Source organism: Caretta caretta, chromosome 23 (genome assembly GCF_965140235.1).
Source record: "Caretta caretta isolate rCarCar2 chromosome 23, rCarCar1.hap1, whole genome shotgun sequence".
NCBI classification, from domain to species: domain Eukaryota; kingdom Metazoa; phylum Chordata; order Testudines; family Cheloniidae; genus Caretta; species Caretta caretta.
In genome coordinates this window covers 7,949,307-7,976,819 of record NC_134228.1, presented here as the reverse complement: position 1 = coordinate 7,976,819, position 27,513 = coordinate 7,949,307, and the positions used below count along the sequence as shown (strand labels likewise).

At 58.0% G+C, this 27,513-nt stretch overlaps 1 protein-coding gene across 3 annotated transcripts; it reads left to right on the top strand.

Annotated features, from left to right (window-relative positions):
* The first annotated feature begins 9,602 nt into the window (after window positions 1–9,602).
* Window positions 9,603–26,017, top strand: LOC125629087 (CLOCK-interacting pacemaker). Of its 3 annotated transcripts, none has more exons than XM_048834361.2 (4): window positions 9,603–9,708; window positions 21,943–22,161; window positions 24,526–24,698; window positions 25,056–26,017. In XM_048834361.2, the coding sequence occupies exons 2-4, from the start codon at window positions 21,951–21,953 to the stop codon at window positions 25,968–25,970; spliced, it is 1,299 nt and encodes a 432-aa protein (XP_048690318.1). In that variant the 5' UTR covers window positions 9,603–9,708; window positions 21,943–21,950; the 3' UTR covers window positions 25,971–26,017. The 3 variants fall into 3 exon arrangements, with proteins under 3 accessions (XP_048690318.1, XP_048690319.2, XP_048690321.1); XM_048834362.2 differs by lacking the exon at window positions 9,603–9,708 and adding an exon at window positions 21,137–21,439; XM_048834364.2 differs by lacking the exon at window positions 9,603–9,708 and adding an exon at window positions 21,516–21,561.
* Window positions 26,018–27,513: the final 1,496 nt, after the last annotated feature.

The window sequence follows — 27,513 nt, the reverse complement described above, 5'->3', positions numbered from 1 at the left end:
ATTTTTTTTTTTTTTTTTTTTTTTTTTTTTTGAAGAATGGCTACTTTTAAATCTATTATTGAGTGTCCAGGGAGATTGAAGTGTTCTCCTTCTGGCTTTTGTATGTTACCGTTCCTCATGTCCGGTTTGTATCCATTTATCCTTTAGGTAGAGACTGTCCGGTTTGGCCAATGTACATGGCAGAGGGGCATTGCTGGCATATATCACATTAGTAGATGTGCAGGTGAACGAGCGTCTGATGGTGTGGCTGGGTCCTTTGATGGTGTCGCTAGAGTAGATATGGGGTCAGAGTAGGCAACGAGGTTTGTTACAGGGATTGGTTCCTGGGTTAGTGTTTCTGTGGAGTGGTGTGTAGTTGCTGGTGAGTATCTGCTTCAGGTTGGGGGGCTGTCTGTAAGCGAGGACTGGCCTGTCTCCCGAGGTCTGTGAGAGCAAGGGATCATTTTCCAGGATAGGTTGTAGATCGTTGATGATGTGCTGGAGAGGTTTTAGCTGGGAGCTGTACGTGATGCCCAGTGGTGTTCTGTTGTTTTCCTTGTTGGGCCTGTCCTGTAGTAGGTGACTTCTGGGTACCTGTCTTGCTCTGTCAGTCTGTTTCCTCACTTCCCCAGGTTAATAACACACACAAGCCAGTGGGAGAACGCGTCAATCTCCCTGGACATTCTATAACCAATTTAAAAGTAGCCATACTTGAACAAAAAACTTCAAAAACAGACTTGAAAGAGAAACTGCAGAACTAAAATTTATTTGCAAATTTAACGCCATTAATTTGGGCTTGAATAGGGACTGGGAGTGGCTGGCTCACTACAAAAGCAACTTTCCCTCTCCTGGCATCAATTATTGGGAGTGGACTACATCCACCCTGATTGAATTGGCCCTGCCCACACTGGTTCTCTACTTGTTAGGTAACTCTCTTCTCTTCAAGTGCCAGTATAATAATGCCTGCATCTGTAATTTTCACTCCATGCATCTGAAAAAGTGGTTTTTTTACCCATGAAAGCTTATGCCCAAATAAATCTGTTAGTCTTTAAAATGCCACCAGACTACTCATTTTTTGTGGATACAGACTAACACGGCTACCCCCTGATACAAGAGCTATATACAGGAGGGGCATGACATCAGTGGGGTTCCCCTGTCTTCCCACCCAAAGAGACACTGAAAAACACCTGGAAGCAAGAACTGAACTGGGGGGAAAAGGGTTGAACCCAGGCTGAGAGGGCGTCCAGTCTGTGAGTGGAAATACCTGAAGTCTCTAGCTGCAGGCCAGTGCAGCTGCCTTTTAAGACTTTGTGTAATCTGCTAGCAACACTATCTAGGGTCAGAAATGACTATCTGTAACCAATTTCTTTAGTGAAACAAGCTTAGCTTGTGTGTTTTATTTGCTTAGTGATCTCTTTAATCACTTAAAATCTACCTTTTGTAGTTGTTAAACTTATTTCTCGTTTATAATGTGACCCAGTTTGTGCAATTCATAATTGGGGGTGGGGGGGAATAAGAGGCTGTGCATACCTTCCTCCACATAGAGGATTTCATAATATACCTTTGAGTCTGCACTCCAGGGGAGGTGGATACCTGAGGGCTGGGGCAAGTCCCTTAACCTGAGCCTTCCCAGAACTGATCTCGGTGTCTGTTTTGTTCTGCAGTTGGGTGTGGCCCTGCCTGTGTGCGCTGAAGGAGGCTTAATAGCCTGGCTCACCAGGACACATAAAAAGGGTGCCCAGGTTCAGCACACCAGGTGACATCCTGAGGGGGACAACCTCTCTCTCTCCCCTCAACTATCTGTTGTCCCAGGCAGCTAGCTAGTTTGCCTATATCTAGACTCCCCTCTGAATGGGAGGAGGTGGTATTCAGAGGGTAATTGGTGGATTGGATAGGACAGAGGAAGTGCGGAGGGAGAGGGGGCAGGAGCTGGCGGATGGATATGGCAGAAGGGGAGGGGGAAGGAGCTGGGGATGGATAGGGCAGAGGAGCAGGAGCTGGGGGTGAATGAGCGGGAGGGGACAGAAGCCGGGGCATGGGGTGGAGGACAGAAGCAGGCTGCAGAGGAGACAAGGACCACGGGCCTGTGCTCACTGCTGAGGGTGCAAGCCAGGGCCTTAGGCTCCCCAGGGCTCTGCTCTCAATAAGCAGCTGTGCCAGAGCACAGGGCTGCACAAGGGGCCGAGTCAAGGCTCCCCGGTTAACTGTCAGCTTGGCACTTCCCATCAGCTGGGAGCTGGGCTGTGCTACCCAGCGCTGGCGAGGCCGTTCCCTGGCGGAGCTACGAGGTGGAGAAACCTGTGCTGTAATGCTGCACCGAGGAGCTGGATACAGAAGGGCCCAACCCCGGCCCCAGGGCAGCAGTGAGGTTAGCCAGGCAGCCTGCACGCTGCCATTTCCTGGTCTTCTAGAGCTGAACTGCACAACCCTCATGTTCCCCTTCATCTCAGGGTGCAGAGCTTCCCTGCTGCTAAATGTGGGGTTCTCACACCTTGGATGCAGCCCTTGCCTTGCAATGGGTCCCTGTTGGGGTGGGGTTAAGAGAGGAGGAGGTTTTCGAACAAATTGATAAACTAAACAGTAATAAGACTCCAGGACCTGATGGTATCACCCAAGAGTTCTGAAGGACCTCAAATGTGAAATTGCAGGACTACTAACTGTCATCTGCAACCTGTCATTTAAATGAGCTACTGTACCGAATGACTGGAGGATAGTTAATGTGATGCCAATTTTTAAAACAGGCTCCAGAGGTGATCCCGGCAACTACAGGCCAGTAAGCCTCACTTCAGTACTGGGCAAATTGGTTGAAACTATCGTAAAGAACAAAGTTGTCAGACATATAGATGAACGTAATTTGTTGGGGAAATAGCCAATGTGGTTTTTTTAATTCTTTGAGGGGGTAAACAAGCGGGCAGACAAAGGAGATCCAGTGGATATAGTGTATTTAGATTTTCAGAAAGCCTTGACAAAGTCCCTCACTCAAGGCTCTTAAGCAAAATAAGCAGTCATGGGATAAGAGAGAAGGTGCTCTCATAGATTGGTAACTGGTTAAAAGATAGGTAACAAAGGGTAGCAATAAATGGTCAGTTTTCAGAATGGAGAGAGGTAACTAGTGGTGTCCCCCAGGGGTCTGTACTGGGCCCAGTCCTATTTAACATATTCATAAACAATATGGAAAAAGGCATAAACAGTTAGGTGGCAAAATTTGCAGATGATACAAAACTACTCAAGATAGTGATGTTCCAGGCAGACTCTGAAGAGCTACAAAAGGATCTCTCAAAACTGGGTGACTGAGCAACAAAATGGCAGATGAAATTTAATGTTGGAAAACATAATCCTAACCATACTTATACAGTGATGGGGTCTAATTTAGCTGTTACCACTCAAGAAAGAGATCTTGGAGTCATTGTGGATGGTTCTCTGAAAATATCCACTCAAGGTGCAGCGGCAATCAAAAAAAGCAAACAGAATGTTGGGAATCATTAAGAAAGGGATAGATAATAAGACAGAAAATATCATATTGCCTCTCTATAAATCCATGGTATGCCCACACCTTGAATACTGCATGCAGATGGGGTCGCCCCATCTCAAAAAAGATATTTTGGAATTGGAAAAGTTTCAGAAAAGGGCAACAAAAATGATTAGGGGTATAGAACAGCTTCCGTATGAGGAGAGATTAATAAGACTGGGACTTTTCAGCTTGGAAAAGAGGTGACTAAGGGAGGATATGATAGAGGTCTATAAAATCATGAATGGTATAGAGAAAGTAAATAAGGAAGTGTTGCTTCAAGTTACAGCTGTAGAAGCTATCAGAAGCCTGCATCCCAAGAAAGGGGAAAAAATTCATCGGCAGGAGTTCCAGACCAAGCTGGATGAGCAAGCGTCTCAGAGAGGTGATTAAGAAAAAGCAGAAAGCCTACAGGGAGTGGAAGATGGGAGGGATCAGCAAGGAAAGCTATCTTATTGAGGTCAGAAATGAGTGAGAAAGGCTAAAAGTCAAGTAGAGTTGGACCTTGCAAAGGGAATTAAAACCAATCGTAAAAGGTTCTATAGCCATATAAGAAGAAAACAAAGAAAGAAGAAGTGGGACCGCTAAACACTGAGAATTGGGTGGAGGTGAAGGATAATCTAGGCATGGCCCAATATCTAAACAAATACTTTGCCTCAGTCTTTAATGAGGAGCTTAGGGCTAATAGTAGCATGACAAATGGGAATGAGGATATGGAGGTAGATATTACCATATCTGAGATAGAAGCCAAACTCGAACAGCTTAATGGGACTAAATTGGGGGGCCCAGATAATTTTCATCCAAGAATATTAAAGGAAGTGGCACATGAAATTGCAAGCCCATTAGCAAGAATTTTTATGCATCTGTAAACTCAGGGGTTGTACCGTATGACTGGAGAATTGCTAACATAGTTCCTATTTTTAAGAAAGGGAAAAAAAAGTGATCCGGGTAACTACAGGCCTGTTATTTTGACATCTGTAGTATGCAAGGTCCTGGAAAAAATTTTCAAGGAGAAAGTAGTTAAGGACATTGAGGTCAATGGTAAATGGGACAAAATAAAACATGGTTTTACAAAAGGTAGATCGTGCCAACCTGATCTCCTCCTTTGAGAAAGTAACAGATTTTTTAGACAAAGGAAACGCAGTGGACCTAATTTACCTAGATTTCAGTAAGGTGTTTGATACGGTGCCACATGGGGAATTATTAGTTAAATTGGGAAAGATGGGGATCAATATGAAAATTGAAAGGTGGATAAGGAACTGGTTAAAGGGGAGATTACAGAGGGTCATACTGAAAGGTGAACTGTCAGGCTGGAGGGAGGTTACCAGTGGAGTTCCTCAGGGATTGGTTTTAGGATCAATTTTATTTAATCTTTTTATTACTGACCTCGGCACAAAAAGCAGGAATGTGCTAATAAAGTTTGCGGATGATACAAAGCTGGGAGGTATTGCCAATTTAGAGAAGGACCGGAATATCATACAGGAGGATCTGGATGACCTTGTAAACTGGAGTAATAGTAACAGGATGAAATGAAATAGTGAGAAGTGTAAGGTCATGCATTTAGGGATTAATAACAAGAATTTTAGTTATAAGCTGGGGACGCATCAATTAGAAGTAACAGAGGAGGAGAAGGACCTCGGCGTATTGGTTGACCACAGGATGGCTATGAGCCGCCAATGTGATATGGCTGTGAAAAAAGCTAATGCGGTCTTGGGATGCATCGGGCGAGGTATTTCCAGTAGAGATAAGGAGGTGTTAGTACCGTTATACAAGGCACTGGTGAGACCTCATCTGGAATACTGTGTGTGGTTCTGGTTTCCCATGTTTAAGAAGGATGAATTCAAACTGGAACAGGTACAGAGAAGGGCTACTAGGATGATCCCAGGAATGGAAAACCTGTCTTATGAAAGGAGATTATGGTCTAGAAAGGAAAGTGATCAGGAACAGCCAGCATGGATTCACCAAGGGAAGGTCATGCCTGACTAATCTAATCGCCTTCTATGTTGAGATTACTGGTTCTGTGGATGAAGGGAAAGCAGTGGATGTATTGTTTCTTGACTTTAGCAAAGCTTTTGACACGGTCTCCCACAGTATTCTTGTCAGCAAGTTAAGGAAGTATGGGCTGGATGAATGCACTACAAGGTGGGTAGAAAGCTGGCTAGATTGTCGGGCTCAACGGGTAGTTATCAATGGCTCCATGTCTAGTTGGCAGCCGGTATCAAGTGGAGTGCCCCAAGGGTCGGTCCTGGGGCCAGTTTTGTTCAATACCTTCATAAATGATCTGGAGGATGGTGTGGATTGCACTCTCAGCAAATTTGCGGATGATACTAAACTGGGAGGAGTGGTAGATACGCTGGAGGGGAGGGATAGGATACAGAAGGACCTAGACAAATTGGAGGATTGGGCCAAAAGAAATCTGATGAGGTTCAATAAGGATAAGTGCAGGGTCCTGCACTTAGGACGGAAGAACCCAATGCACAGCTACAGACTAGGGACCGAATGGCTAGGCAGCAGTTCTGCGGAAAAGGACCTAGGGGTGACAGTGGACAAGAAGCTGGATATGAGTCAGCAGTGTGCCCTTGTTGCCAAGAAGGCCAATGGCATTTTGGGATGTATAAGTAGGGGCATAGCGAGCAGATCGAGGGACGTGATCGTTCCCCTCTATTCGACATTGGTGAGGCCTCATCTGGAGTACTGTGTCCAGTTTTGGGCCCCACACTTCAAGAAGGATGTGGATAAATTGGAGAGAGTCCAGCGAAGGGCAACAAAAATGATGAGGGGACTGGAACACATGAGTTATGAGGAGAGGCTGAGGGAGCTGGGATTGTTTAGCCTGCAGAAGAGAAGAATGAGGGGGGATTTGATAGCTGCTTTCAACTACCTGAAAGGGGGTTCCAAAGAGGATGGCTCTAGACTGTTCTCAATGGTATCAGATGACAGAACGAGGAGTAATGGTCTCAAGCTGCAGTGGGGGAGGTTTAGATTGGATATTAGGAAAAACTTTTTCACTAAGAGGGTGGTGAAACACTGGAATGCGTTACCTAGGGAGGTGGTAGAATCTCTTTCCTTAGAGGTTTTTAAGGTCAGGCTTGACAAAGCCCTGGCTGGGATGATTTAACTGGGAATTGGTCCTGCTTCGAGCAGGGGGTTGGACTAGATGACCTTCTGGGGTCCCTTCCAACCCTTATATTCTATGATTCTATGATTCTATGAGACTCAAGGAGCTTGGCTTGTTTAGCCTAACCAAAAGAAGGCTGAGGGGAGATATGATTGCTCTCTATAAATATATCAGAGGGATAAATACTGGGGAGGGAGAGGAATTCTTTGAACTCAGTACCAATGTGGACACAAGAACAAATGGATATAAACTGGCCATCGGGAAGTTTAGACTTGAAATTAGATGAAGGTTTCTAACCATCCGAGGAGTGAAGTTCAGGAACAGCCTTCCAAGGGAAGCAGTGGGGGCAAAAGACCTATCTGGCTTCAAGATTAAACTCGATAAGTTTATGGAGGAGATGGTATGATGGGATAACATGATTTTGGCAATTAATTGATCTTCAACTATTCATGGTAAATAGGCCCAATGGCCTGTGATGGGGTGTTAGATGGGGTGGGATCTGAGTTACTACAGAGAATTCTTTCCTGGGTATCTGGCTGGTGAATCTTGCCCACATGCTCAGGGTTCAGCTGATCGCCATATTTGGGGTTGGGAAGGAATTTTCCTCCAGGGCAGATTGGAAGAGGCCCTGGTGGTTTTTCACCTTCCTTTGTTGCATGGGGCATGGGTCACTTGCTGGAGGATTCTCTGCACCTAGAAGTCTTTAAACCATGATTTGAATACTTCAATAGCTCAGACATAGGTGAGAGGTTTATTGCAGGAGTGGGTGGGTGAGATTCTGTGGCCTGCATTGTGCAGGAGGTCAGGCTACATGATCATAATGGTCCCTTCTGACCTTAATATCTATGAGTCTATGAGTCATAATACAAGAACAAGAGGCCACCAAATGAAATTAATAGGTAGCAGATTTAAAACAAACACAACGAAGTATTTTTTCCACACAACGCAACCTCAGATACTCCTTGCCAAAGGGTGTCGTGAAGACCAGTACTATCACGGGGTTCAAAAGGGAGCTAGCTAGGTTCATGGCAGATAGGGCCATCAATGGCTATTAGCTAGGATGGGCAGGAATGATGTCCCTAGCCTCTGTTTGCCAGAAGCTGGGATTGGGTGACAGGGCATGGATCACTTAATGATAACCTGTCTGTTCATTCCCTTTGGGGCACCTGCCATTGGCCACTGTCAGAGGACAGGATACTGTGCTTGATGGACCTTTGGTCTGACCCAGTATGGCCGTTCTTATGTTCTTATTGTAAGGCTGGATGTGACCTTTCTGATCCAGTCCGACCCCCTGGGAGCACGGGTCTGAGAACTGCCCCACAAGAATTCCTGGAGCAGAGCTTTAGAAAAAATCTTGTCCTTCAACCTTGATTTGTTGCTGCTGATGGAGAATCCACCATGACCCTTGGCAACCTTTTCCAACGGTTAAATATCCTCATCAGGAAAAAATTAGGCCTTATTTCCAGCCTGAACTTGTCTAATTCCAGCTTCCATTGGACCGTGTTAGACCTTTTGCTGCTAGACTGAAGAGCCTGTTATTAAATATTTGTTCCCCATCTAGGTACTGAGAGACTGTGATCAAGTCATCCCTGAAATCAAGTCTCTTTGTCAAGGTTGAGCTCTTTGAGTCTCTCACTCTAAGGCAGGTTTTCTAATCCTTTAATCGTTCTCATGACTCTTCCCTGACCCCACTCTGATTTATCAACATGCTTCTTGAATTGTGGGCACCAGAACTGGACCCAGGATTCCAGCAGTGATTGGACCAGTGTCAAATATAGAGGTAAAATCACCTCTCTGCTCCTACTTGAGTCCCCTGTTTATGCATCCCAGGGCCGTTAGCTCTTTTGGCCACAATATCACACTGGGAGCTCACGTTCAGCTGATTCTCCACCATCACCCCCAAATCTCTTTCAGAATCACTGCTTCCCAGAATAGGCTCCCGCATCCTGTAGGTTTGGCTGATATTCTTTGTTCCTAGAAGTATACATTTGGAGTTGGAGTTTGCGGATGGGTCGCTGATGGAAGGGGGCGGGGGGAGTCTTGCTAATTCTCTAGGGACTCGAGCGCTTCTTGGCGTAGCTCACACAGCCTCAGCTCCAGGAGTCAGGGGATCACAGCAGAACCTCATTGAAAAGAAAAGTATCTTGCATCCCTGATTCTGGAGAAGCTGGAAAATGTCACACAATCATGGCACTAATGCTCAGAAAACAAAGAACCAGGCCACGTGTGAATTACTGGTGAAAAAAATCTCTAAATTTTTAAGCTAGCTTCATGATTTGTGGGACCTGATTCATGATTTTTGAACTCTTGAGCTCGGTGATACTGGCTTACAGGTTGTCTACATGGGCATTTTACAGCGCTGCAACTTTCTTGCTCAGGAGGTGGTCTCCCAGCACTCCCAGCGTAGACTAGCCCTTAGGATGCGTCACTGCTGAGGGTGTTGAGGGGGGGAAGGTTTTTCTAGTAGAGATGGGGTTCCATCACTTTTTGGGGAGGCAGGGTCAGGAGTGGCTTACCACGGGGGAGCAGGAGGTGGCTACTGTGGGCAGGGCTAGTAGCCCAGATTGGAGGGCTGCTAGGGGACAGGGTCACTAGCTCAGGTTTGGAGGGTTGCTGGGGGGCAGGAGAGGGGGTCTATTGGGGGACGGGGACAGAGCCAACAGCCCAGGCTGGTGGGGGGCAGGGCCGGCAGCCCAAGTTGGGGGTTGCTGAGGGGGGACTGTTGGGGTGGGGCTGGACGGCCAAAGGGGAGACCGCTGGGGGATGCCGGGGGGCGGGAGGACAGGTGCTGCGGAAGTCCTGGGGGCCCCCAGCGCCGCCCTCAGCGGCCGGGTCCCCACGCCGGGTGTGACCAAGAGGCCCCGCCCACTCTGGCCCGAGTCCCGCCCCCGCACATGTCTCCGCGTTCTCTCCACGCCCCTCACGTGGACACGGACCAGGCTCCGCTTCCGCACGTGGCGCCGGGGCCGCGCCGCTCGTCCCGCCCCCTGGGCGGCGGAGGCGCCAATTGGTTGCCGGCGCTGTCAGTGTGCTCGAGGGGTGGGGTTACCGCTGAGTCTTTGTGTCTGAGCGTGTGCGGCGGAAGAATCGGGGCGAGAGGCAGGTACTGACCCCGCGGCTACCCCGAACCCCCTCGGGCGCCCTCCAGCTCTCCTGCCCCCACCAGGCCCCCCGAACTCCCCCGGGCCCCCCCAGTCCTCCGCCTCCAACTCCCTTAGGCCCCCCGGGCCGCCCAGTCCTCCTCCCCCCAACTCCCCTGGGCTCCTCGAACTCTCCTGTCCCCCAGTCCTCCGCCCCCAACCCCCCTAGGCCCCCCGAACTCCCCCGGGCCCCCCAGTCCTCCATTCCCTAGGCCCCCTGAACACCCCCAGACCCCCCAGTCCTCTTCCCCCAACCTCCCTAGGCCCCCTGAACTCTCCTGCCCCCCCAGTCCTCCGCCCCCAACCCCCCTAGGCCCACCGAATCCCCTCGGGCCCCCCCCCCCAACTTCCCTAGGCCCCCTGAACTCTCCTGTCCCTCCAGTCCTCCGCCCCCAACCCCCCTAGGCCCCCCGAACTCCCCCGGGCCCCCCAGTCCTCCATTCCCTAGGCCCCCTGAACTCTCCTGTCCCCCAGTCCTCTGCCCCCAACCCCCCTAGGCCCCCCGAACTCCCCTGGGCCCCCCCAGTCGTCCATTCCCTAGGCCACCTGGACACCCCCAGACCCCCCGGACACCCCCAGACCCCCCAGTCCTCTTCCCCCAACCTCCCTAGGCCCCCTGAATTCTCCTGCCCCCCCAGTCCTCCACCCCCAACCCACCTAGGCCCCCCGAACTCCCCCGGGCCCCCCCAGTTCTCCATTCCCTAGGCCCCCTGAACACACCCAGACCCCCAGTCCTCTTCCCCCAACCTCCCTAGGCCCCCTGAACTCTCCTGTCCCCCCAGTCCTCTGCCCCCAACCCCCCTAGGCCCCCCGAACTCCCCCGGGCCCCCCCAGTCCTCCATTCCCTAGGCCCCCTGAACACACCCAGACCCCCAGTCCTCTTCCCCCAACCTCCCTAGGCCCCCTGAACTCTCCTGCCCCCCCAGTCCTCCGCTCCCAACCCCCCTAGGCCCACCGAATCCCCTCGGGCCCCCCCCAACTTCCCTAGGCCCCCTGAACTCTCCTGTCCCCCAGTCCTCCGCCCCCAACCCCCCTACGCCCCCCGAACTCCCCCGGGCCCCCCAGTCCTCCATTCCCTAGGCCACCTGAACACACCCAGACCCCCCAGTCCTCTTCCCCCAACCTCCCTAGGCCCCCTGAACTCTCCTGCCCCCCCAGTCCTCCGCCCCCAACCCCCCTAGGCCCCCCGAACTCCCCCAGGCCCCCCCAGTCCTCCATTCCCTAGGCCACCTGAACACACCCAGACCCCCCAGTCCTCTTCCCCCAACCTCCCTAGGCCCCCTGAACTCTCCTGCCCCCCCAGTCCTCCGCCCCCAACCCCCCTAGGCCCACCGAATCCCCTCGGCCCCCCCAGCCCCCAACCTCCCTAGGCCCCCTGAACTCTCCTGTCCCTCCAGTTCTCTGCCCCCAACCCCTCTAGGCTCCCCGAACTCCCCCGGGACCCCTAGTCCTCCACCCCCAACTCCCTTATGCCCCCCAGGACCCTCAGTCTTCCACCCCCAACCCCCTAGGCTCCCTGAACTCCTCCAGGGCCCCTAGTCTTAATCCCCTGGGCCCCCCTCTGTCCCCAACCCCCCAAGGCCCCTGAACTCCCCTGCCCTCCCCAGTTCCCTGCCGCCAACCCCCCAGGCTCCCCCTCCCCCCAGTCCTCTGCCCCCAACCCCCTGGTACACCTGAGTCCTCTGTCCCTAAACTCCCCCTGCTGCCCCCTAGTCCTCTGCCCCAATTCTCTGGGATCCCCTCAGTCCTCTGTCCCCCCCAAACTCCCCCAAGATGAGAGGCTGGTATTGGCCACCCTCTCCCTGGGACCCCCCCAATTCCCTGCCCCCTGGGATCCCCAACCCCCCCCAATCCTCTGCCACCCAAACCCCATGTGCTTCCTCCAAGACGAGAGGTAGGTATTGACCACCGTGCCTCCCGGGACCCCCCCAGTTCTCTGTCTCCAACCCCCCTGGGCTCCCTTTAGCTTCCTTTAACTCCCTGTCCTTCCAATCATCTGCACCCAACCCCCCTGGGCCCCCCAAACTCCCCAGGGCAAGAGGCAGGTATTGGCTCCCCACACCTGGGGCCTCCCCATTCCTCTGCCCCCTGACCTCCTGGGTCCCCCTGAACTCCCCTGGGGTGAGAGGCAGGTATTGGCCCCCCTGAACTTCCCTGGGGCCCCCCAGTCCTCCCCTCTTCAACCCACCTGGGCTCTCCTGAACTCCCCTGGGGCAAGAGGCATGTATTGGCCCCCTGGGACCCCCAATCCTCCACCCCCACATACCCACTGGGTCCCCTGAATTTTCCCAGGGTGAGGGGCAGGTACTGGCCACCCTGCCCCCTGGGGCCCCTCAATCCTCTTCCCCTGAACACCTTGGGTCCGCCTGAATTCTCCTGGGGCGAAAGGCAGGTACGCATGCCCCGTCCTCCTTCCCAGCAACCACCCTAGTCCCCTGGAATGCCCCCAAACCTCCAACACCCCTGCCTTCTGAATTCTGCTGGGGTGAGAAGCAGATACTGGCCCCCTAGGGACCTCCCTGTTTCCCAGGGAACCCCTGACCCTCCTGAAACCCCCAGAAACCTGCAAACCCCCTGCCCCCCTGAACTTCCCTGGGAAAAAGGCAGTTATTGGGCCCCTGGGACTCCCCTGACTGCTCCTAGCCCCCAACTCTGCCTAGAATCTCCCTAATCCCTCCCTGTCAGAACCTGATTCCCCCTGGGATCCTGGCCTGGTTCTTGGGGAACTCTAGTCCCCCTGAGCGAGCAATAGATGCCAGAGCGCCCTGGGTAATTCTCCTCTTCCCCACCCCCCATCCCAACACCTGTTCTGCTGCTTGGGTTCCTCCTGGGATGGGGCTCTCCCTGGATGTGGAGGCGGGGTACTCAGGATGAGGGTGCATGTGTGGGGGATGCCCTGGGTTATGGGGTGGGGGGTTCAGGATGTTGGTGTCCCCTGGGATATGGGGATGTTGGGGGACATTTTAGGACTGACACTTGCTGCTTTATGGGGAGTGTGGGTGGCAGGGGTTATCTGCTGTGGGGCCATTGGAAGCTGGCCTGAGGCTAGTGCGGGGTGGATCGCAGGTCATGGGGTTGTTGCTTTGTTCAGTTTGGAGCTGGATGCGCGGCACCCATTGGCAGGTTGAAATGCCCTTTGTGGTGTGTGGGGCTGAGCTTTGGGGTGGGTGAGCAAGGGAGCGGACCCTCCCCATGGGGTTGTCTGAGGCCCACACTTCCAGGGCCCTGTCCAATCCAGGGCTGCCTGCATGGTGCAGAGAAGCGTCACCCCCGTTCACACACCAGTCCGAAGGCAGCTCAGCCTCCATTACTGTTGCCCCTGGCTAGCCATGGCTCCTGGGGGCGCTGTTGCCCTGGGGGGCTGTTGCCCCTGGCTAGCCATGGCTCCAACCAGTGGGGGTGGGGGCAGTGGAGCTGGGGGGGGTGTCAGATCTCCCCCACACTGTAAAACGGTGGAAGGATTTCTGCCTCGTGGGTGCGGGAGGGCATGCTGGTTGCCTTTCCAGAGGGACTCTGTGTCGTGCAGCGTAACCCAGGCCCTGCAGCCCCTGGGTGATTCTGCAGAGTACAGCCAAGGGCCCAGCTCAGCTAGGGACCCGCTGCCAGGAAAGGTGCCCTTCCCCCTGCTCCTGGGGCGCTCTGCACCGGCCAGGTTGTGCTGTGCGGGGGGTACAGGCTGTGCCATGGCTGCTCCAGTGCAGGGAGAGTGAGGGCCTGTGGCTGGCTGAATTCCTGGCCCCCCTCCTGCTGTAGATCTGGGTGTTCTTGGGGCAGCCATTGTGTGTCCCAAGCCAGGGCCCAGGAGTCCCTGCTGGGGTTCAGTCTCAGCCTGGCTGGGACCCCTGAGGAGTGACTTGTGGGGGAGGCAGATTCCTCCGGGGAACAACCCAGCTTGTGGCTGGGAAAAGTGTGTCCTGGGAGCGGTGATGAGTTGAACGCCAAACACCCCTAGGCCAGCGGAAATCTGAGGCACCTGCTGGACACCTCAGTGCCTCTGAGGTGTTGGTGGGCACAGGTGTGGAGGGCAGGTTGGTGGGGCCGGGAGGAGGCCTGTGCCAGCTCAGTACCAGGCCATGAGACTGCAAACCCTCCCCCCCCCCGCCCCGAACTCACTGTGCGGTCTGTATAGCCACCCCCCAGCAGGTGCTAGGCTGGAGACGCTCTGGGAGCTGGCTATTAGTATGGCTGATATGCTGGGGCTGGGGACTATGATGGATGACTGTCCACCAGGGACCCTCTGCTGGGAGGAGGAAGGTGCAGCTCCGGGGAAATCCGGCCTTTGCCTGTTGGGGTTGGAGGGCTTTGGGCAAAGCCATGGGACAGGTTTTGCCCTGTCTGCACCAACCACTCTGCTAAGCAGTGTGCTCCTTTCTGCACGGCCCCAAGTCTCCCATGTGCTGCCAAGAGGCCGCTGGGAAGCACTGGGGACTGGGCAGTGGGGAGAGTTGTGTTGGCTCCTAGGCCATGGTTGTAGGTCTGGCCTTGGAGAGCGGTTATATCTCCATTGTGCCACTTGTGTAGAGATGACTGGATACTTGGGGGGGTTGCTCGCCCCTGGTGCGGCTGCTCTGTGGGAGCAGTTGCCACTGGTTTGAGAGGACAGTGCAGTAGTTAATGTTGATGGGTTGTCGTTGGAGTCCAGATGCTCTCTGGAGCACGAGTTGTGGTGAAACTGGACAGCGGAGTTGGGGGAGCCTCTGCCTTTGCCATGACCACTAGCTCTTGCCCTAGACAGAGACAACCACCCGCGGAGGGGATGAAACTCGCTCGCCCAACCGAGTGACAACCAAGCCCTTGCCACCAAGTCCAGCATTGCACAGCCTCTGGGGCAGGCCCCACCATGAACTGGGCACTTCCTTCCCCAGGACTGGTGCCTAGAGGGCATTAGCCCAGGGACTGGGGCAGGATCCAAGAGCTGGGACAGTACCTGGGAGCCTTGCCTCCCAGTCCCGCCTTCTGCCCCGGGCCGTGCTGCTTCTCCAGGCTTTGCATTGGCTGTCTTCGGGGGGCCTGTGGCATTGGTTCCAGGGCAGCTCCCTGGAGGATGCTGCTGTTTGTGTTGCCTGCAGCTGGAGCCCCTGTCCCTGCCTCCCACAATCCTGTTTCCCTCCACAAGGACTGGGCAGCTCCGTTGCCCAGAGAGCCGGAGCTTTGCAGCCTGGCCTCCTCCAGACAGAATTCGAGGGCAGGGTGTGCCAGCGTTGAGGGCAGGAGTGCAGTCCTCTATGTCTGGGGAAGGAGAGAGCCATGGGACCCTTTGGAATAGCCTGGCTGCTGGCCTCTTGCTGCATGTGTCAGACAGGGTGGCTGCTCTGTGTGGATCCAACCTGTGTTAGGTACGTCCCATCACTGAACAGCGAGTGTGAGATCTGGGTGTGGTCAGGGCTTGAATGAACTAGTGACATTATGGAGGGGAGTGGTGGGGTTTGGTGGTTTCAGTGGGAGTTTGGGGGCTTGGACCCAGGACTCCTGGGTTCTGTTCCCAGCTCTGGGAGGGGATGGGGCCTAGCGCTGATCTCTGGCTCCTGGCTGGGACATGGGAAGCTGGAGGCTGGGTTTTCTCTCCCCACGGGGGCTATATGCAAAGCCCCAAGGCATCACCCGTGGAGCTCACAGCCCCTTTGAATTCCCTGGTGTCCATACACAGGGACCGCCTGGGCCTCCTTGGTGGTAGCACTGAGATTCCTCATGTCTGAAAGGTGCAGTACCTTGGAGTGGGGTGAAGGAGGAGCCTCCCCTACGTGTGGCTCAGCCCTTCCTACGTGGACAGAGCTGGGCCTTTCCATTGCACGGCTGCTATGCTCTCCAGACAGCTGGGGTTGGGCGGCTGGGAAGCCCCTGGAGAGGATTAAACAGGAAGCAGAAAGAAGCATCTTTGGGGAGTATGAGAGCTGTGTCTGAGTCTGTGTCTAGCTGGGACTGCAGGCTGGGAGCCTCGCCTGACTGGCCAGGGTGAACAGTCCCTTGGCTTGGCCCTGGAATACTTCCCAGCATGGGGAGGGGCAGTGACTCACAGGTTGGGTGGGGCAAGGAAGCAGAGCCAGGAGTAGGGATGGGTTGAGCAGGACAAGGGCTGTGATCTCCCTCCCCCAGCAGTGCCACTGAAGGGCTGGAGTGGGCACGGGGAGAGCTAGGCAGCCTGCAGGGTGGGCTGCAGGTGGCAGAGGTGGGCACAGCCTGTGGCATGATTGGAGGGCTCTGCAGCCCCCACCTCCTCAGGTGTCTCAATCCTCTGGGCTGCACGTCCCCTCCTCCTCTGCCCCCCCACCCCCAATCCCTTTTCTAAACTCCATTCCCCACAGCTATGGAGTTTGAACTGCCCCTGTCCACCCACAGCCCCCTCCCTGAGCAATCTGGACACCAAATCCCTTTCTGGGTGGTCTTCCCCTCCCCCTGTGCTGCAACCCATTGTGGCCTTCCCCGGTCGCCCAGAGCTTGGGGCAGAGCCGACTAGGTAGCAGTGTGGCTTGGGGGAGGCGGGCTGGAGAGGTGGGTCTCTCCCCACGTGGGCTGCTGTGATATGGGGTGAATACTGTTCCCTACCTCCCGTGGGGCTCTGATGGCGTTGCAGGAGCTTGGCTGTGGTGTGGCTGCTGGCCAGGTGGGGTGGTCTGCAGGGCAGGGGCTGTGGAGGGGGCAGCTGGCAGGGTGGGGGGTGAGAGTGAGGCGGAAGGGTTCCCTGGGATGGCTGAGCCAGGCCAGAGCATGAGTGGCAAAGCAGGGTGCTGGGCCCAGGGCATGACAGGCTTCCTCTGCTGCTAGGATGGGTGCCTGGGGTCCCCTGGAGGGACATCTGGTGACTGTTGCTGCTGTCCCCCCCCCGCTCCTGCTAACTGGGTGGGGAAGTGCGAGCTGGGGAGCCTCCCCCCGGAGGCTTGGGGGCAGGTGGTGTGTGCCTGTGTACTGGAAGAGGAGCCCTTGCCAGAGCCTGTCCCGCTGCTGCCTTGCTCGAGGCTGATGGCACAGAGGTAGCTGCTTCTGCTTGGGCCCTTCCTGCCCCCAGGGGCTCCCTGCAGAAGCCCGGGTTGTGCTGTGGCAGAGCGAGGTTGTCCCATGCTGGCTGTGCCTGGAGCTCCCTGCAGGTTGCTGGGGTCTCTGTTGACAAGGGGCCACAAGTGTGGTCCCCCCCAGAGCCAGCTTGAGAGCCCATCCCTGGACCCAGTGGCTTCCACAGCCCATGCTGCCTCAGCCCCCAGAGTCTGTCTTGCCCTCCTGCCTTGTGTTCACGGGTCCCTCGTCGCTCGTGCCCCCTCAGTCTCTCCTGCTCTCTGAATCGCTGGCCCTGGGTCATCGTGTGCCATGCTGCGATGGGAGCGCTGCCGCCGGATTGGCTTTGCTGGCCCAGCTCTGGGATGTGCTGAGGACCAGCTGCTGAGTTCGAACAGTGAGGTTTCTGTGTTCTTGATACGCGAGACAGTACAGGAGGCCGCGAGCAGGTCTTGGCTGCGTTCTGCCTGCTCAGCTGCGTGGGAAGGAGCCTCGCGCGGAGGGATGGGGACTGCCGCTCGTGCTCAAGGGGTCGCTGATCTCGGCGTCTGGGTCTTGGGGCTCAGCTTGAGACCATGCAGGGCCAAGGCTCACGATTCCAGGGGTTGGGGGCAGCCCTTTGGGGAAAGACAGGGCGTAGGTGACTTATCTTGCATAAAATACATCATAACTGTGTCGTAATCATGTCCTAATAGTATATTCTTCACACAGGTGGGTGCAGAGTCTCAGTATTCGTGGTTCCCTGCGGGGCTGGAGTCCCTTCAGGAAGGAGGGGATGATCCTTATGCTGGGGAATGGGGCTGCCCCTGTGGCACAAAGAGGGGACTGATGGAAAGACATGCAGCAAGGCAGCGACAGAGAACCCAGTAGTCCTGGCTCCCAGCCCCCCACTGCTCTAACCACTAGACCCCACTCCCCTCCCATTCGTGTAGGGTGAGGTGAGGTGGCTGCTGTCTGGGCACACTGGCTGTGGGCTCTTGGGGAGCGTGAGTGCACCTGGGCTAGAGCACCCTTAGTCCTCAGTGGGCATTGTCCCCTAGCGCCTGGGCCATCTGGGCCTCCCTACTCTCGCGGCCTGCTCTGCGGTCCCTGTGTTGAGTTTGGTGATGTCTGGTCTCTGGGAGGGCACTGCCTGCCTGGCTCCCCCAGGAGAAGCTGCATCAGGCTGGGCATGCTCCTCTGTGTGGGGGTGTTGTGCAGGCAGAGGGGCTGAAGCAGCTGGAAATGGGGAGCCTGGGAGTGACTGCTGGGCTGGACCAGCTGGGCAAGGTGCTTGGGGGGTGAGCTCCATTCCTGTGGCCTAGCCGAGGACGGGGGCAGCAGCAGCCCCGGGGAGGCCAGGAAGATGTCCTCCCCACCCCCTGCCGGCAGCTTCAGGGCTGTCTGCTCCCCTTGCCTTAGCTCTGTCGCACCTTATTTGGGGCACCGGCCGAGGCCCCTCCCTGGGTAGTCCCAGCCCTGCCTATTCCTAGGTGTTTCCTAGGCATGAGCTGGGAGCACTCCTATCTCTGGGCTCAGAGGAGGCATGGTGTAAACACACACACGTGGCCCTGCACCTGATGCAGCGCTCCCAGCGACCGCCCACGTGTCTGTGCAGAGCAGCTGCTAGCCCTGTGTGGCTGGCAGAGCTCAGGGCAGCAGCTCTGGAGTGGGTAGAGAGGGTGGCCCTCCTCCCACGCCTGACACCTGGCAGCCGTGAGGCAGGGTATTGCTGCTGGTAGGATCCCACCGTGCTGGTGAGGCCTGGGCACTGGGAGGCCAAGGAGCGTGGGGCTGCAGGGTACCATTGGGGACTGGCACTTGGGGGTCGGTGAGAAGGCTCAGACCTCTTCGGAGAGCACATCCCAAAGGTGGTGTGGGCTTTCCCACAGGGTGGAGGATAGGGGACGGGCTGTGCTGTGTGAAGGGAGGGCGGGGGCTCTGCTGTTGCAGCCCATCACAGCCAGGGCCAGAGCCCACTGCTTGCCCTGCTGTGGATTTGCTCTCTGCTTGGGAAATCAGCTGCCTTTCTCCAGGCACGTGCTCTCACCCAGGTTTGTTGTGTCTGTGCCTTCTTCCTTCTCTGGACCTGGTGTGTTTCAACAGTGTCACTGGCAGGGGGGAGGGGGTCCTGTGGTCACAGCAGGGGATTCCTGCTTTCTTTATCACAGCTTCGCTGGGCTGTGTTTTCCCCAGAGGGCTGTGCTGGGTGCAGAGCTGCAGAAGATCTGCCCCAGTGTGTGAGACCTTGGCAAATGGCTTCACCTCCCTGGCTGAAAATGGGTGGGGATTTCCCTGTGGGAGCCACCCTGGGCCGTCCTGCTGGTGAAATGTCCTGCAGAAGTGTGGGAGACGCCCTCTCCCAAGCCCCCCGCCAGAATGCGCCAGTAGCATTGCCCTTGGGTTGCTGCCCTTCTCCGGTCATCCACCTGGCAGCGTGGTTCTCCAAGCCAGGTAGGTGCCCAGGTGCCATGAGGATGAGCACGGTACAAAGCTGAACTAGGGTGGAATTCCACAAGAAATAACCCCTTGGTCTGGACTGGCGCCACCGGATTGCAGCTGCTGTAAGCCAAGGGATTCTCCCAAAGAGCCATCGGGGCATTCGCTGGGGTTCCGGGGCAGGTCAGATGGGGTGATCACAACGGTCTCTCCTGGCCTTGACTGGCCCCTTCGTGGTTTGTAGCTGCAGCGTCCAGGGGTGGGGCTGCTGGTTGTTGTGTGCTCTGAGATAGCTCAGAAGAGCGCAGGCCAGCCCTGCCGCTTACTCTGCTCCGCTGTTTGGAGGTTGGCGCTGCAGCTGCATTTCCTTAATCTGCGCCAATGGTCCTGCTCTGACCCCCATCACGGTAGTACCTGCTCACTCCCAGTGCACTGCATCCTCCTGTGCCCCCGGGCTGCTCGCCTCCCCTACAGAGGGGATTGAGGCACAAAGACTAAGTGACAGAGTGCTCATGGTGGCAGAGTAGTGGCCTGGTCACCAGTCTTCTAGGCTTGTTCCCTCCCTACTGGGCCCCGCTTCCTTCCACGGACAGTGCCCTCTCAGCACCCCATGGCTGGCAGTGGTTGAAGTAGCTCAGTCGCTGAACTCCAAACCAAGTCCCTTCTCTCTGGCCAGGCTGGTTGGCTCCGCTCTAGCTGCGCAGTGCCCCTGATGGCACCTCCAGCTCCTGTCTGAATCCTATGCAGGATGGTCCCTGTCTGCATAGGGACAGGCCCAGAGAGGCTGAAGATGATCAAAGGGCTGATGGGGGTTTTGTGTCCCTGTTAGCACATGCCCTGTGGGCCCAGAGGGCGAATGTGATCTGGGAAGGCACAAAGGGGATCCTCAAGGAGGAGCAGGGAGGTTAGTTTCCCTCTGGAGTGGGTTCTGGTGCGACCACTGCTGAGCTCCTGGGTGCAGTTCTGTGTCCACGATTCCCAATGGAGGTTGGTAAATTGGAGAGGGTCAGAGAGGATGATGGAAGGATTGAGGGGGTTGTGGAGTTCAGCCTATGGAGCTTAGCAAGGAGATGAGTAAGGGGTGACGATCAGTGTGGAAGGACCAACGAACGGCCCAAAGATTTGATACTGGTTCATCTTGCAAAGGGTTTGCTTGCTTGCAATGGCTGGACTGAAACCTCAGTCTGGAAAGCCACCGTGCCGAGCGTAAGGCCCAGAGCTACGGGCAGGTCTCCACCACTGGGTGTTCTTAAATCAAGTGTCCCTGCTTCCTTGCCCACCAGCGCAGAACCTCCTTCATCACGGTCTAGCTGCTCCAAAGCTTCCTCCCAGCTCCACCAGGGCTCCCCTGTGCCCTACCCAACTGCTCATCCCAGCCCCGCCAGGACCCTGCCTGGCCTCTCATCCCAGCCCCGCCAGGACCCTGCCTGGCCTCTCATCCCAGCCCCGCCAGGACCCTGCCTGGCCCCTCATCCCAGCCCCGCCAGGACCCTGCCTGGCCCCTCATCCCAGCCCTGCCAGCACTCTGCCCTGCATGCCCCCCTTGTCCCAGCCCTGCCAGGACTCTGCCTGGCTCCCCTGCACCCTGCCTGGCCCCTCGTCCCAGCCCTGCCAGGACTCTGCCTGGCTCCCCTGCACCCTGCCTGGCCCCTCATCCCAGCTCTGCCTGGCTCCCCTGCATCCCCCCTTGTCCCAGCCCCGCCAGGGCTCTGCTGTGCCCCCTGTGCCCTGCCTGGCCCCGCCAGGGCTCTGCTTGGTGCCCTGCTCGCGCTGGCACCCTGGACTGTGGCTCCCTTTTAATGCCGAGGGCAGGAGCGCGGCGCTGCCAGGCCGGGGCGGTGTCGGGGGAGGACGGGAAATGCGGCTCTGGCCGCGGACAGCGCCCCCCCCCGCGCGGTGACTGTGCGGTGCCCACACCACGTGTCGGCGAGCGCGCCTGCCCCTCCCCGCCCGGGGCGCCGCGTGTCTCCGGGCTGGCGCGTGGCGCCCCGCGTGGGAGGGCGCGGGGAGGGAGCGCGTGGCCGGGCACGTGCAGCGCCGCCAGCCCGCGGCCGCTCCCGCAAGACACGCCCGCCGGGATTAGCGGCGGCTGGGGCTGCTCCCCGGGCGGGTCAGGGACGGAGCGGGGGCGCGCTGCAGGGCCGCACCCCTGAGCTGGGGGCGGGCGTGTGCGCACGTGTCGGTGCATGCACGGGGGGGCCCGGACCCCGCCTCTTCCCCACGGGGAGGCGCCGGTGCGGGCGGGCGGCTGGGCGCGTTTGGACCTGCCGGGGAAACGGGGGTGGTTCGGTGCGTGTCTGGAGAAGGCTATGGGGGGAGGGGTGTAGGGGGGCGCGGGCAGAGGGTGCGCAGCCCTGTTGTGGGTTTTCTCTGGCTGCTGAAGGGAGCAGACGTTGCTCCCACTCTGGGGGGTAGCGGGGGCTGATGGGGCTGTGGTGGGAGGGCCAGTGAGCTGATAGCGGGTGTGGCAGGAGTCTGAGGGGGCTGTGTGGGGCTATGGTGGGAGGGAGTCTGCCCCGGGGAGGGGCTGGGTGGGGGGTACATATGTCCCAGAAAGCATCTCTGCCCCTCCCCCTTGTAGTCCCTGGGAACTGAGCGGGGTGGAGCAAGGGGGAGGGGGTCAGCGCCCTCTGGGTAGCATCTGGCCGGGCCCCCCCCCCATGCAGTGCTGTAGGTGGGAGCAGGACGAGGGGAGTTGCTATCTCAGGGGTCCTTTCAAGCAGCAGGAAGCTGGGGGTGGGAGCTTGGGGGAGCCCTTCCCTGGCACCTGATCCTTTGCTCTTCATCTTCAGGCTTGGAGATGCCTGCGGAGAAGCCCCCCGACACAGAGAGGTCGTGTCAGCCCCTCATGGAGAGAGAAATGGCATTGGGGAGTACAGCAGCAATGACCACCGGCTCCAAGGGGCGCACGGGGGTGTTGGAGAAGACAGCTGTGGGGGGCAAGGGCAGCAGGAAGTCCCCGGGTCCCCAACCACCAGCCAGCGAGTCGGAGAAGGATTCTGGCTTCTCAGGTAAAGACGTATCCTGGGGGCAGCAAGCGATCTCTGGGCCTTCCCTGCTGCATCCCCATCTCTTTGCCCCACTCTTTGCTTGGAGCCCGGGATTTCACTCCTGGGACTGGGCTCTGGAGCTGTCCAGTTGGTTTCCTGGGGTGGAGGCAGCAGGTAGCCTGGAGCTGGGCCCAGCCTGCCCCCCATCCCCTTCTGCCCCTAGGAGCAGAGGGCACTGTGTGCATGGGAAGGACGGGGGGGGGGAGGGTCCAAGTGGACTAGGGGGGAGTTGGGCTAAGCTGGGTTTGGGAGGAGCCAGGCCCCATGCACAGACGCTTTGGTCCCCCAGCACTGCCCAGTGCACCCCACAGTCTGGGGATGAGAGCCTTGGGGTTGCTAGGGCCTCAGGTTAGGGAGCCCCAGACCCCCCTCCCCGCAGGGCCCCCCCAGCTCCTCCCTGGCATGCAGCTGGGTGGCCCCCTGTTTCCCTGGCACACAGACCCCTCCTCCCCAGGCCCATTGTGCAGTGTTATGGGTAGGTCCTAGGGTGGGGCGGGCCTCTGGCCAGCCAGGGAGCAGCTTTTGGGTCAGTCCCTTGGTGCCTCCTGTCGTCGATTCCCTGTTGCCGTCTAGTGGTTCTGGGTGAATACTGTCTCCTATTGCAACCCCCCAGGGGCTGTTTCAGAGCCGATCTGTCAGGGGAGCTGGTGGGGACCTTGCCATTCAGTTGCCTGATGCTTTCCATTATAAAAGGTTTTCGTTACCTTATTATAGAGGTTCTGCCACCCCCAGTGTTTGCAGCAGGCCTCTGACGCTGGGCAGGGAGAGAGCCTGGGCTAGAGAAGGGCATCGCCTCTCACCATGAAATTCTGCTCACGTTTAGCTGAGCTGTGGGAAAATCACCGTTTCCCTTCCCCCGCTTGTGTTGTCAGCAAATCTTCGGCAGTAGCCACAATAATAATGTGCTACGGGCACGGAAGGCCAGGCCAACCCTGTTGGTAAATCAGCAGCAACAGGTGCAGCCACTGGCCTTTCCCCATGGTGAGAAGAGACAGCTGGGCTGAGCTGCCCAGATGCCCTGCCGAACCCTAGTGGTCAGTCGTCCAGCAAGGGGAGCCACACGGCTGGGCCTCCCTGCCCCCACCCCCAGCATGTGGTCCTAGTGGCCCATCATCCTGTGGGGGAACCATATGGCTGGGCTTCCCTGCACCTTCCCCCACCCAGCATGTGGTCCCAGTGGCCTGTCGTCTTGTGGGGGGTGCCACGTGGCTTGGCTGCCCTTCCCCACCCAGCCCCTGCCCTGCTGCTGACTTTGCATGTTTCAGGAGGTCTCTTGTCTCAGCTTCCTCTGTAAAGTGGGGGCGATGATCCTGCGCTCTCAGAGATAATGGGTGATGTGTCCTGCAGGCGCCCAGCCACCATGGTGAGGAGCCATGCAGAGGCCCCTGGGGACTGGACCCATCTGTGTGGCAGGCAGTAAGACAACGCCCCACGCTGAATGAGAAGGATAACAAGGACTGTTTGCTAGTGCCTCATCCCCGTCCATCCTGGGGAACCAGCGCATGATCCTGCAGTTACAGCTGGTGTCGCGATGCAGACGCACAAGGGGGCCGGGGCCTGGGCAGCTGGGCCTGGGGTTTCCTCATGTCTGAGCGTTTGACTCAGTGGCCTGAACAGCGTCCTCTTCCCCCAGCTCCATGTCACCTCATTAGCCTCTTGTAGCCCCCGAGAACCTGCACGTGAGCTTCCAACCCCTGTGAGACTGCAGGGGCAGCCATGAGATGGGGCCAGCTGGCAGGATTGGGAAAGCAGCCTTGGGGGTCTTGGGGAGCCCTTGTGCTCCTCTCATCTGGAGGCTGCCCCACTGGCAGGAGTTACAGTGGGGCTAGAAGCTGGCTCCCAGTTTGTGTTGTGTCCTAGGAGCATCAGGAAGGTCAGGCCTGCCCTGCGCTGTCCTGTCTCAGCAGAACAGTCTCCATGGGGGGCACTGTGCAATGCAGGGGCTGGGCACTCATCTCTAGTAGGTCTCTGCACCCCAAGCAAGCTCTTGAGCAGTGGGTTTTGGGGAAAACTCTACCCCACAACTCTGGGCTGCTCTGCATGGCACCGCTTCTCCCGGCCCCAGACTCTTCCAGCCTAGACAGGAATGGACCAATGCATGGGGCTCTGGCAGGGCCCTCATGGCCCCATGTCTGGCTCCCAGAGCCAGATTTAACTGCAGGGCTGGCCGTGAGATGCTGAAGCCATTTGGGGGTGGGGGCATACAGACAGCAGCTGGGGGTTTTGTTGCCTGCTCCCCTCCCTGTGGCTCTAGTGTCGCCACCAGGTAGCCCAGCCCCTGTCCCCCCACTGCCTCTTACACTCTGCTCCTGTCCCCCTGTGCAGACACAAGTTCAGAGTCCCTGAGCACGCTGGATCAGGCCGAAGCAGAGGAGCCGTCCATCTGTGCCTCACACTGGGCGACCAACGGGCCCAGGCTGCGGACGGCGCCGCATCTTGACAGCACGTTCACCAGATTCACCCCTGTTTACGTTGTCAAAAACGTTATCCTGAAACAGGTAGCCCTCCTGCCCCAAACCCACCAGACCGCCGAGTCCCTGGGGCTCGGACGTGCCCCAGCAGATCAGCCGCTCCCCAGGGTCACAGGGACGGGGCTAGCTGTCCCGCACGGTCACTGGGGAAGGAGGGGAAAGCAGCCCTGGGCCTGACGCAGGGCTGTCCCCGGACACGGCTGTGCTTTCTCCCCATCAGCACTTGTGGCACGTCATGCCAGAGGGAGAGGTGAAGCTGCGAGGTGAGGGGGTCCCGCAGGAGCAGAGCCAGCACCCACGTGCCCCCTTGTTCCTTGTGGCCCATGTGCCCAGCTCTCGGAGCTGCCTGGGCGCTCACCCTCCTCTCCTGCTCTTCCCTTGCAGCCCCTGGGAGCTTCCTCCAGCACCCAGCTTCTGACCTGGAGTGGCCAAGACCCCCCAGACAGCGTGCAGGGCCAGGCTCGGCTCATCTTCCTCCAGCAGCCGGTGGCTACGGCCACGCTGAAGCCGCTGCTGCCTGGCCGGAAGCCACAGGCCAAGGACACCTACCTGCCCATCCTCAACGCCTACCCCAAGATCGCCCCACACCCGGGCCACAGCCAGGACAACGAGGCTGCGGCTGGGCCCCCGCCCCAAAGTGGCAGTGTTGTCCCTGCCAAGAGCAAGCGCTTCTGCCTGGAGGAGGCTTGGGTGTCGTCCTCTGAGTTGGACGCCCCCACCAGTGGCGGGCTGCAGGAGGAACAGTGCCCGGGGGGTGCCCTGCAGGTGCTCTCTGCTGGCAGCTCAGAGCCACTGTCCCAGAACACTGTCACCTCATCCACAGAGCTGGCTCGGCCGGCACCCAGCTCCATCGCAGCCCAGGGGAGCGCAGCACTCCTGGACCTGGCTGAGGGCAGGATCCTGGCCAAGGCCTCCAAGAAGCTGGGCTCGAGCCTCGGGAAGCAGCGGCGCTTCCACAACACGGTGGAGATCCTGAGGAAGTCGGGGCTGCTGGGTGTCACCCTGCGGACCAAGGAGCTGATCCGGCAGAACAGCAGCACCCAGCGGGAGATCGCAGAGCTGCGGGAGCATGCCCGGCTCTTCTGCGAGGCCATGCAGAGCAACAACTCTCAGACCTGGGCCCGGCTCCAGGCAGCCATGAGCCTGTCTGCCTCCTACTGGGCCCAGAGAGGCCCAGGCCCCGTCACGCCTGCCAAGACGGTCACTCCCCCCACAGACTTCAGTGGGGAGTCCCTGCCCGGCTCCCCCATGAGCCTGGCGCTCACTCCGGACCTGTCAGCACACACGGCCCTGCCTTAGGCCCTAGCACGGCCGCTCGCTCAGCAAATAAACCTGCTTTGAACAAACACCACTTGTGAGTGAGTTCCCAGGCCAGGGCCAGCTGCCTCTGGGCTGGAACTGGAGCAGGGCTGGCCATGCCCAACCAGACGGACTGGGCCCTGCTCCTCTCTGGTGGGACAGGCAGGGAGATGGAACTGGTCCCTGCTCAGAGCCTGGCTCCATGCTGGCAGGGGCTGCCTGTGGTTGGCATTGCTGCCTTGGGCCACCTGGAGCCCCTGGCCCAGCCTCCGGGCCACATGAGCTACACTAGGGGAAGATGCTGTGTGCCAGGCTGGGCACTGCTGGCCGTTCCCCCGGGGGTGCGGTGGAGAGCTGACAGCTCGGTGCCATGTGTGCGTGTGGCTATCATAGCCTCTTCCTGTGCCAGGGCAGCGGTGCTCTGTGATGCCCTACAAGCAGCTGGGCTCCAGCCTCAGGAGAATTTCTGCCCTGGGCTGGTGTAGATGTGGGTTACGGGCTGGCAGAGGTCTCAAGGAAGGGCTCTCTCCTGCTGCCTCCTCAAGGCCATGTGTGATGGGAAGAGGGGTCGGGGACTCAGGTGCCCCAAGCAGGGCTCGAGCCAGTCTCTGCATGCCCAAGGCCCATGCCTGTGGGCTTCTGGTCAAGGGTAGGGGTGTAGAACCTGGCCAGGCAGGTGCTGTCCTCCCCCACACATGACCTGGTCAGAAAACAGCTGCAGAATCTAGTAATTGTCCACCTCCCCCACAGCAGCACCTGATGTACCTGCTCCCCTCCCCCGGCAATGCCTAGTCAATGCCTGCACCCCCTCCCCACTGCACCACTTGGTCTGCCTGCCCCCCTTTCTCCCCTCCCTCCGCACCACCTGGTCTGCAGACTGACCCTAGGACGGTGCCAGTGCGGCTGAGGGTGGGAACTGCTGCCCACCACCCATGAGCCCCTGCTCAGGGCTGCTCCTTCCTCCCTCTGCTCTGCACCATACCCCTCTCCCACCGGGTGAACAGCTTGCTTGCTCTATATGGCTCCAGCCTCCTCGCCCCCAACGTGCACCTCCCTCGTGGCAGCTGTCCCTGCCCACACTGAGTTTGCCATCAGCCCGGGCACCTCAGCTGGGCAGCTCCCCGGTTGGCAGGGACCACTCTGACTCTATCAGGGCTTTCTGCTTAGCCCCAGGCAGAGGCTCCCCCAGCCCATCACTGCTGACTTTGGGGAGCTGGGGGTTGTGCCAGGGTGGGTGCAGGGCTGTAGCCACGCACCTGCCGCGGATGCTCAGAGAGGGTCTGGGTTCCATGGAAAGATGGCCCATCTCCCATAGTCAGACAATGCCAGTGTTACTGGGGGGCAGGCCCAGGGGACCTGGAGTGAGCCACTGCTGCCACCCCACCCTTGTGGCTCTGCCGCAGGAGCTGCTTGGCTTCTCCTGGGCCCCTTCGCACCCAGCACGCCGGCTCCTCGGCCGGGGTTGCTCAGGTCTAGCCTTTGGGGCTCAAGGAGCAGGGAGGGTCGGGCCAGGCTCACTGCTGGCCTGCATGTGTGCCCACCT

Coding starts and splice junctions, on each gene's coding strand:
- LOC125629087 (XM_048834362.2), top strand. CDS start 21,337: ATGCACGGGGGGGCCCGGACCCCGCCTCTTCCCCACGGGGAGGCGCCG. Junction 21,440..21,942: donor GGGGAAACGGGGGTGGTTCG/GTGCGTGTCTGG, acceptor CTTCATCTTCAG/GCTTGGAGATGCCTGCGGAG. Junction 22,162..24,525: donor GAAGGATTCTGGCTTCTCAG/GTAAAGACGTAT, acceptor CCCCCTGTGCAG/ACACAAGTTCAGAGTCCCTG.